General features: G+C 32.1%; 1 protein-coding gene across 1 annotated transcript; it reads right to left on the bottom strand.

Annotated features, from left to right (window-relative positions):
* Window positions 1-1892: 1892 nt before the first annotated feature.
* Window positions 1893-10302, bottom strand: LOC149899317 (alpha-tocopherol transfer protein-like). Its single transcript, XM_090114354.1, has 6 exons — window positions 10176-10302; window positions 7431-7584; window positions 7045-7149; window positions 6625-6772; window positions 2637-2853; window positions 1893-2058 (listed from the first exon to the last, which is right to left on the bottom strand). The coding sequence occupies exons 1-6, from the start codon at window positions 10300-10302 to the stop codon at window positions 1904-1906; spliced, it is 906 nt and encodes a 301-aa protein (XP_089970480.1). The 3' UTR covers window positions 1893-1903.
* Between the last annotated feature and the right edge of the window lie 913 nt (window positions 10303-11215).

Raw genomic sequence — 11215 nt, 5'->3', positions numbered from 1 at the left:
AATTTTATATATAAGACAAGTAGTTCCTGAGACTAGCAAGTTCAAACAAACAAACTCTTCAGCTTTATAATATTAACCCATTGAGCCCCGAACGGCTGATCGGTCTACGACACAATAGATTTTCTATTGTGTCTGTGATTCCGGGGCCTGAGTTATTACCTACGTATAGATATAATGAATGTTTTTATATTAAGGTAACGGCACCAGTCGTGGACAAGCATCCAGTAATGGACAAAATAAATATTAAATTTAAATATTAAGACCAAAATTAACGTTATATATAATTTGGCAATACTTAAAATACAAGTTTGGTTCATAAGCTATCAAAATACGACATTTCATCTTATTCGGCCAAAATGTTTGAAGATGGCAGAACGTTATATTTAGTTGCTGCGACTCGTTTCGAAGAAATCCGTTTTTACTAAGAAAATCCTTAAGGAAGTGAGGACACAATTTTGGTTATAAAAATTTTTGTATAAATGTCAGCAAAATTTGATATTACTTTTATTTATAGTAGTTAAGTGTACGAAATATTACACGATTTAGTATCATGATAGGTTATGTTGTTTAAATAAAATTCATCAGTGTCCATAACTGGATTTAATTCTATGGATATATCCATTTATGGACATATGTCGAAAATAAACTTTTTTTAAAGGTATTAATTACATGCGCTTTTCTGTATTGTCTTTTCTTTCTGATTAATAATATACCTATCACGAGCATTTCAAACAAAGGGTTCAAATATTGTACAACAATTGTCCATGACTGGATTTGCTTTGGTTCCTATAATGGACATTGATATTTTTTGTTAAAATTACACTAATGGGTCCAACATCATAATATCTATCTAAACATGAAGAATATATTTTAGAACAATGGGTCATTATGTGCTGTGCGACTCGTTCTCGGCTTCATTCTCTATCACTGCGTAGAGAAGTCGCATACTTATGCGTATTGTAACGCATCTATCATAGAGAGTTCTCTGATGAACTGTTTGGATCGTTGTCTGCTGCTAAATTCCACCACCATATAGCACACACGCTCAAATTTCATCCACACCATCTTGACAACAGTTAAAAAAAGCTTTTTGCCTCGTGCTAAAATTTGGAATCCATATCGATGGACCGATCAGATCAAGGCTGCTGGCGGATTCAGATTGGCGATTCACTTCACGAGTGTAGCGGAATGCCAGGAAACAGAGAGATATGGCGGAACATCGTGAAGCGGGTAACATCTACCCCCCTAGAGTGATATGACGAAGAAGAAGAAGTCCCAAAATGGATGGAATGGCAGTACTTTTTTTAGTTATATTTTTCATCCCTGACTTATTGAGAAAAAAGACCATATTGGTGTTTCTTAACGGACATAACTCGTATTTAACGATGCATTTGTCCAATTTTTGCCTAGAAAATGGAAATTAAGACTGTTTTAAATATTATAAGTATGCAAAATAATTAATAAGTATTATTTTTTATAAATACATCCCCGATTTATTGTATTCCAATCATCATTTTCAAGATTCTATAAGTCTTCCCCAAGTGTAAATAACTGGAGAAACGACATTAGGTACAGTCCATAAATGGGTGTTCATAACTGGATGTTGTCCAAAACTGGGTGTCCATCATTAGATTTTTCACTGTCCAACACTGGTGCAAAGAAGTGGTTTTTTAATTTATAAATAACTTCATTATTTATGCATTGTAATCTTTTTTCTAACATTGGTTACGTTAAACTAACATAGAAGTGATAGAACTAAAGGTATTACTAAACAATATCCAATAAAGTTAAAAAACCTACGAGAAATTTGCAAAAAACTTCAATTTTTTCCTTAATCTGTACAAGACTGGTGCCGTTACGTTACGCAGATTAAATAATACCAATTAGTGTTATAAATAATTTACTAATCAATATCAAGTTTTTTAAAAGACCCTTCTACACCCCCAAATATGTCTGTGTAAGTTTTCGGTTTGCCAGGCCTCAGGGATTCCACCACTCTCTTCTTATTTTCATTATCGAAGAAAGCTTTGTTCGCTCGCAACTTATTTAATACATCATCTGGAAATAAAACGAAATCAATTAATGCAAAGATATATTTTGTTATATTATACTATAAAATTATCGTATTTATTAAAATGCAAATCAGGGATCATTTTTATACAACTAAATACAGTTTAACTAATAATATTGAATATTCCTTTTTAATGTATTTTACTGAGGATGGATTTTATATTCGTCTTATATATGAATAATGTATATGGCTTATATTTTCTCAGTAAATTTTTATGATAATATTATTTCAAATAACTACTTAGTTAAATACATTAAAAATTTAGCAATTTTTGAAGTGAAAACTTCTTTAGCGGCGTTGGGTATAAAATCTTAAACTCGCGTCAGGACACGTGGCCTGATCGAAAAAGCGTAAGACGGATTTTTTTTTGCCCTTATATTCCATGCGTAAGACGGATACCATTCCAAAATATCAAACATGCTGAACGTTAATAATCAAGTTTTCACTTCTGCCGGCACTCCCCCAGTGCAACCCGTCTTTTTTTTAAGGATTCGCAAACTCTATTCTGAATTATGTGTGACATGTTTATCCATTTATCTTTATTCAATCATGATTCAACCCTTACCAAGTAATTCATCTAGCGGCTTATTATTTCCCCCAACTTCCTTCGGAAAGGCTTCAATTGGAATATATTCTTTTAAAGTCTTAAATCCCTCGGAGTGTGGTACAACAATATCCATTAGTTCATTTGCAATAAATGGCTTCATGATATTCATCAGCCTCTCGATGAATGGCGGCGAATTCAGTAAGTGTATCATCTTCAGTTTTATTGGTATTGCTTTCTGAAATATGTGAAATTTTCTTTGACTGAGTGTAAATCTGAGCTGTGGTTTGAAAATTCATTTGACGATTCACTGAAATGAAATTTTCTTTAAGACTGAGTGTAAATCTGAGCTGTGGTAAAAACATTTTGAAAATTCATTTGACGATTCAAAAGTGCTTCTAGAAGAAGTCTAATTGAATAAATGTTTGAATTTGAGTTTATTACTAACAGAACATTAGATCTTCAAAAACTAACTGAAAAATAGTACTCACTTCAGAGTGCTGTCAAACCTTATCACTTGATGAAAAAATGTTGTATATGTATAAAAGTTGTTCCTCGAAAAACAATCTACAAAAATGGTCTAATACCATTTCTTCGTAAAATGATAAATAAAAGTTTTATTGAAATACTAGCGGTCCGCCCCGGCTTCGCCCGTGGTACATATTTACGTTTTCTCTACATAAAAACCATCCGCGTACTTCAAGGAATATAATAAAAAAAGAATTATCGAAATCGGTTCAGCCGTTCTCGAGTTATGCGCTTACCAACACATTTTGCGATTCATTTTTATATATAAGAAGAAGATACAGGGCTACTGGTAATTAGACCGGATCCTTTTAAGAGGTGGTAGGGGAGGTTATTTGCAACAATTTGACTGTACATTGTTATATCCGGAAATGGCTCATTTTTGAGATATTATTTTTTAATATTTTTTTAAAAAAATCCAGTTTCACTACTTTAAAATTAAATAAAAAAAAAAATATGAATCGATTTTAATTTTCTTTACAGTTTTAGAGAAACCTTGTTATACCTCTTAATAATAAATAATAATAGCGTACTAATGTGGATCCATCTAGAAACTAGAGGTGGTTTCATATTTTTTGAATATATGAAAAAAAATATATGAAAAAATGAAAATTAATTTAAAGACAAGCGTTGTTGAAAGCAATTTACGCAAACGTATGCGTCTCTGTATTCAAAATAGTGGCTCACATTTTGAAAATAAGCTGTAAAAGTAGTAAATAATACCAATTACATCTTCTAATCTTTTATTAATTCAAAATAAAATAAGTCACATTCAGAAAGTATTTCTTTCATAACAACCTCTCATGGATACCTTTCTTTAGACAAAGTAGCCCTTGTCTCTACTTGCCAATGTCTCTACTTGAATCTTTTGTTATCGCATTATTTCTGCAACTGTGCAACAAAGTGCCAATTTTTTTACGTCGTTAGATAGCTGAAGAATTGTAGATGTTTTTTGGAGAAAATAATTAATGTTTTTGTAAACCAAGTTCCGAAAATTATTAAAAAAAAATGAAACCGCCTCTAGTTTCTAGATGGATCCACATTAGTACGCTATTATTATTTATTATTAACACGTTCGCTGCGAAACAGGGCTTGAAACACCCTGTCCGTGTCTCGTCGTTATAGCGGTAGGAAAAAACTTAAACTTCTCTGTCGTGCGGGAGGCATAACTTCCATCTGGTTCAGTGTAGGAAAGTGATATCTATATATCTGAGATGTGCTATTGATTCCTAGTTCAATGGTATACCGACCTTAATACCGGGTTTCTTAGACCTCGTGCCGCACTGAACAAATAAAAATTCTAACACAGTGCGGAACGAGGTTGCGAACACCTCGTACCACCGCGTACCTCGTACCGCACCCTAAGCTAGCTTCACGCGGTTAGTGTTGTGCAATGCATTCGAGACTATTTGTGGAACAACTTATTGAAGCTTTTACAAAGAAGGACTTGAATGTGGATACAGGTACCTAATTTTCAAACTACTCGTTATAATAAATATCGTTAATAGAAACGTGAATGTGACATGTTGAGTAACTTTCTTCAAATATGTTGATAATCATGATTACTATTAGCGTGTTTGTTCATTGAATCAACTAGCGGCAAATCCAAAACACCCGGCAATCGGTGTATGGCTCATCAAAATTTAACTCTTGCCCAAGTCAACAAGCCAACAAGCAAGGCACATCATCTCTTAAAGGGATCAAAGAAGAGGAGATGTGTAGGATGTTACAAAAAACTCCGCATCTTCTTAACAAGTCGTGAAGCCGACAAAAAAAGTAAAGGAAATTCTCACAGAATGCACTGGTTGTAAACAATATTCTGGTTTGGCCTGTTTTAATAAAAAACATCCATAAGTTTGATAAATAAATACAATTAAATAAAATCGATATTTCTTTTCCCATCACTAAATTATATGAAAAACTGCTATTGTTCAGTGCGGTATGGGGTACATCAGACCCCACATTTTATTTTACCCATAGAATCTAAACTAACTAATCTAACCACGGGCGACGGTAGATTTAGGATAATGAACTCATTGTTAATAATAATCACGACAAAAGCCGCACACTTTGTCTTATTTGGCGCCAAAAAAAGGATTTTGGTCTCCTACGGGCGGTGGGGTTTAATATGCCTCGTGCCGCCACAATCTCTGGTATAGGACAAGGTTTAAAACGACCCGTAACGCAGTAATGGAAAGTACAGATATATCTGTGCCGCAGCGAACGTGTTAAGAGGTATAACAAGGTTTCTCTAAAACTGTAAAGAAAATTAAAATCGATTCATAGTTTTTTTTTTAAAATTTAACTTTAAAGTAGTGAAACTGGATTTTCTTAAAAGAATATTAAAAAAATAATATCTCAAAAATGAGCCATTTCCGGATATAACAATATGCAGTCTAATTGTTGCAAATAACCTCCTCTACCACCTCTTAAAAGGATCCGGTCTAATTACCAGTAACCCTGTATAACTAGCTCTAATTTCTGTATAACTAGCTCTTATTTCTTTTTTATTTATAGATCTACGACAAAAAGTTACTGGAACAAAATTGTAGAGAATTTAATTTGCAACAAATAATGTTAACAATTTTTTTTATCAAATAAATAGTTTAAGAGATTTAGGGCCGATTTTTCAATGCTTGGATAAAACTTATCCGTCCAGTAAAGTATTACACGATAATATTAAAATGTCACGTAAACTGTCAAATACGGGCAATTAGAATACGTTTTTAAAATGGTAGTTTTGTACATTATTCGACGAATAAGTTTTATCCAAGCTTTGAAAAATCGGCCCTTATTGTAAAAACAATTTCAACCGCTATTTTCAAGATGGCGGCCGTGGGACAAGGGTGGCGACCCCACAAACTTGGTTTTAGCTTCACACTGACCCCCCCTACATATCAAAAAAATAAAATTGCGTCCTCTAAAAAACGCAAGGTTAGGCCTAAAAAATGTACCTAACATTTCAATGGACCTAATACTATATTATACATATATTTCCATGATTATTTTTCCAACCCAAATATCGACCAATAGAATTGCACCATTCGACGTCACGTGGTACAACCTACATGGTATTATACTGATAATTTTTTCTCTTGTGGTATTATAAGTGAAAAACTTGACTCCTTCATTTGTTTGCAACGAACCTATCGGAAAATACCCGATAATTTTGAAGCTCTTGTATTATAAGTGAATACTGCCAACATTTTCATACAACAGGTTTCATATACACTGTATAGTTTTGACTGATCAAAATGTTTATCTGATTTCTAGCTCATATTTATTATTACTTTTAAGCTACATACTTATCGTTCATCAACATAATATTATGAGTTCTGCCTGGGAAAATTTGTGGGAAATACGAAATAGTCTAGAAATAGTAGATAGAGTAAAAAAAATGTCAGTTTTCCGAAATAATGTTATTTTACTTGTACAAAGGTAGAAAGTATAAAATTTTTAGAATAGACATAGAAAAGAAACTAACCTGTACATAATACAAGAACTGCTGTAAGTTTTTAAGGTCCATTTTCGGCGCATGGCTCATGGTGTAATTTTCGAAGTTGACCACCAGCTCCAGGCCTGGGGCTGTTCCACATTCGTATTGCCAGAAGTCTATAGTTAAGAAGAACGCCCTAAAAATATCCGTGAAGTCATTTATAAATTAAAAAAATAAGGATTTGGGTTTGTTTTATTATCATGACTATATGGCTGACTAAATAAAAAAACTAAATAGAAATATACAAATAAACGATATCCTTCTTAAAGTCAGTTATCAGGGTTAAAAAATTCACCCCAGCAACCGAAGCTTGAAATTTCATAGAGATTTGGTAAGTTTTTCCTTAAAATCAAAAATTAAAATCAATATCGAAAATAAAATATATGACCTATTAATAATGTTGCTTACTTCATATAATCAGCGACATCAAATAAACTCGGGTCAGTATTCAATCCATGGGTGTACAAAATTGTATTACCGTCTCTTGATTTTCGAGGGAGGAACACGAATAACCTGAAAAAATATTAACAAGTTGAAAATTATTCAAGAGCAATTTTTTTTAGATCTTGTTGTAGGTATAAGAATAGAAAATTATTAAATATTCCGATTTAATATACAAATTTTTGAAGACATTTAGCAATATCAAATTGGGGTCCTGAATTCGGTCTTATACTTTCATAAATTTCACTCTGGTAAAACACGAAAACCTTCGTCGTATTAATACTTATTTATTAATACTTATCTAAGATCTTCTGTTTTTTTTGTCTAATTTTAAATTAACTCATAATACATACTGTCTTTGTAAAATCCCCTCCATTTTGGAGTCAAATACACGATCCTTGAAATACGATGTGAAGAGCGTTCGTAAAGAATAATTTAGATCCATTAATTGTTTGGCGACTTCAATGCTATTGTTGCAACTGTAATAGGCATGGATGATGTCTAAATCTGAAATTTTGTTACACATAAATATTGAAATACCGATATTTTGATTTTATTTGTACCTACCTAATTATTTTACCGATCTCGCTCAATTATAATGAGAGCATTTTTGAACCATATATATGGTTTAGAGTTTAGACCATGCCATATATTTATATTTTATAATAGACTAGCGACCCGCCCCGGCTTCGCACGGGTGCAATGCTGATACTAAATACACTACAGAAAAACTGTGAACGTTGTATATAAAAACATAGCGGCCCGCTCCGGATTCGCACGGGTATAAAATATATAGCCGGGCGGCCGGCCGGTACCGCCGCAAACGCTACGTCCCGCAATTTTTAAATCTGTAATATCTTCGAAAATATTCACTTAAATCATACGGTGTAAAGGGCCATATAGATCTATATTAAATGAACAATGTATTCAAGGTATTTAATTGGTTAAGGATTAATGCTGTATTGGTGAAAATCGCTTCGAAAATTAGCCATTATTGGTCGTAAAAAGTAAATGACTAAAAAAAGTTATTGTGGGTTATCCATAAGAGATAGACATATACCATCGCGGACTTTTCTGTAGACCTTTTCAATGTGTATAATACTTAGTACATTATTTTGATAAAACTCGTAGGCTATCTTTGGAAGATTTCCCCACTATAAAAAAAAAAAAAAAAAAGGTTCAGCCTGCGTTTGCAATGTAAGCGGCAAAAATGCAATTTTTTACGACATCACATTAAAAACCTCAAAAATAACAGTACTTCTCCACTATTTAATGGATGTTATTATACATATAAACCTTCCTCTTGCATCACTCTATCTATTAAAAAAACCGCATCAAAATCCGTTGCGTAGTTTCAAAGATTTAAGCGTACAAAGGGACATAGGGACAGAGAAAGCGACTTTGTTTTATACTATGTAGTGATGATACTAATACCACAGACTAATAATAATATACTACGTTAATACTAGGGATGTAACGATACATGATTTTGCCGATACGATACCGATACCGATATTTGTAGTAATGTATCGGCGATACCGATACCGATACCGATATCGATGGCTTGGTAGAAAAATAAATAGTGAATTATGCATAAAAAGTTACCAACATTTAACAGAGACAACTGTTAATCGTATTCTTTTAAATAAAAATGTCAAATCAAAAAACAACAAAACCATTTATTTTAGTATTATTATTTTACGAAGTCAGTTAAACTTTAAGTAATACACATACAATCAGTACCTAATAAAAGTTTACTATAATATTGGTAGAGTTTTTTCAGAAAACAAAGATTGCACGCGCGGGCGGCCTCCCGCATCGTTCATTGGGCGCGGATTTTTGAATTATTTGATATCAAAAAAAATGGTTGTTTGTAAAGTAGGTTTACGATCGAGATGTTTACGTGATAACATAATGCAGTGGCAGCGCTCGAGATGAAACGGGAGATCGGTCCGTCTCTCTCTCGTTATACCTGCGATCACGCTAGTGAGGTTTTGGTGTGACACAAGTTTATGAACATGTCACCCGACTAAAACGATTTAAAAAACGTTATCACGTTAAAAATTAAAAAAATTCAAAATTATTGCACGACTCATGATGTGAAGCATCAGAGAGTGCTTTACGATCGAAAAATTTTTTTCGCCTCATTTTTGCAGCTATTCTTACTATTATAGCCTTGTTAGTTCACGATATCAAGATATTTTGCATACTATTGTCGAGATAATTTAATGGAGATTAATCCCATACTTTTTAAAAATTGATTTACTTCAATAGAATTGGAAAAAAACACCGAAATAGGTCAAAAAATTTTCCTGTCCATCATGTATGAAACCTGAAAACACTATAAACTTGTGAAAAAATCCATCATTTGAGTTAAATTTTTTTTTTAATATTCTAATCGACGATTGTAGGTCACTGAATGCGAATGATTAATTAATTCAGTGTCGTTTAATTGCAATTAATAAAAAACGAAAACTACAATAAGTTTTTTTTTATATTTTTTCATAATTAAATGAGCATTATGAGTCGTGCACTTTTGGATTTTCCAAACTTTTTATTTCTTTCCTTTACATAAACAAATTTGTGATTGGAACACTCCTAGTAAGCAAATAAAATGCTTGTGTCAAGAGGTTCCGCTCTTCCTTAACACTATTACAGAAACAGAAATAAAACAATATGAATGAATACAATGCAAAAACATAAAAGAAAAGAAAGAATTTAATAAAAAAATATCGGTATCGGTTGATTTATTATCGGCGATACCGATATATCGGCTTGCCGATATATCGGCCGATATATCGGCATCGGTATCGGTATCGTTACATCCCTAGTTAATACTATACTATATACATGTAGTGATGATGATGTAATTCATTCCTATATACACGATGTTTATGGCAAAGCATGTAAAATAATGGTTTAGCTGATGTTAATAGAAATTAACTTTTGCACTCAAAACTATTCCTGAAAGGTACGAAGGGATTTTTATTACGATAATATTATGTCTTTACCTAAGTACCTTAAATGTTTCTTTTTCGTTTTTTTTTTATTCTAATAGCTTGAATAAAACATGCAGAAGTAAATAAATAAATACTTACCTGTAATATATTTTTCTGGTAGATGTGGTTGAGTTTGCAACCACTTCCGAATCATGGCTACATCTTCAGGAGTGACACCCGTGCCTTTCTTGTATTCTGCTATTACGGGAAACTCTTGGACCTCCATTTTAATACTGAATGACTAAACCTATTAAAATAAAAGATTTATTAGGTTCTTATTAAAATAAAAATAAAAATATGTATTACTAGAGAGTAGTAAGTACATAGTGTTTACATAAATTTAAGACTCTTTTGCATGTTGTTTGGTGCGTCAGAGTTTTTATTTTATGTATCTAAACAATAAATTATAACCCTTTTCAGTTCTAAAAGGGGGATTCGAAGAAAATATTATTAAAAGTTAGCGAAATAAATGATCGCTACTAAGAATGTTTCTAATTACTATTTGCCTCGAAATAAGAAACTCGAATCGCGTGAAATAGGGAATCGAAGAATGTAGCAAAAACATTTATTGTATTGTACCTACGCAAAACACAACACTTAGATACAATATTATTAGTTTGTCATCTTGTGAACATAATTAATAATCATTGTCGTCACTGTTGCGTAGCAAATTATTTAAAATAATTATTAAAACTATTTGAAGAAGGGCTTTGATTGAAATACCCTCAAGTCCACATATTTTTTGTTATTAAAAAACAAAAATAGACAAATCTTTGTACTATGTTCTTTTAAAATATATAATTGTCCTATAATCTACAACTAGAAATATTATTTAACTAGGTAACTATGTAATTTATTTTCGAAAAAAGAATTGTGATTGCATATTATGCTATTTTATTTAATGCAATGCAATAAAAATTCGCTGAAAAAGTGCATTTATCATCTCAACTGAATAATAAATTGACAACAACCTTGAGGGTCTGAAGCCATGCAAATTAAGAAAGAATAAAAATAAATATAAATAAATACAAACCTGGCAAATCAAAAGGTGCAAACTGACATTTGTACACAATACACGTAGGTATTTCTTAACACAATATTTTCTGCTATTAATCGAGGTAGAAGTTAGAACGTCCTAT

The sequence above is a fragment of the Colias eurytheme genome, chromosome 21 (assembly GCF_061535395.1).
Source record: "Colias eurytheme isolate Ceu_HAF_F1 chromosome 21, ilColEury1 Martin Lab GWU primary, whole genome shotgun sequence".
In the NCBI taxonomy this organism is placed as follows: domain Eukaryota; kingdom Metazoa; phylum Arthropoda; class Insecta; order Lepidoptera; family Pieridae; genus Colias; species Colias eurytheme.
Note: the sequence above shows the minus strand (reverse complement) of the source record. Positions and strands in the feature narration are given on the sequence as shown.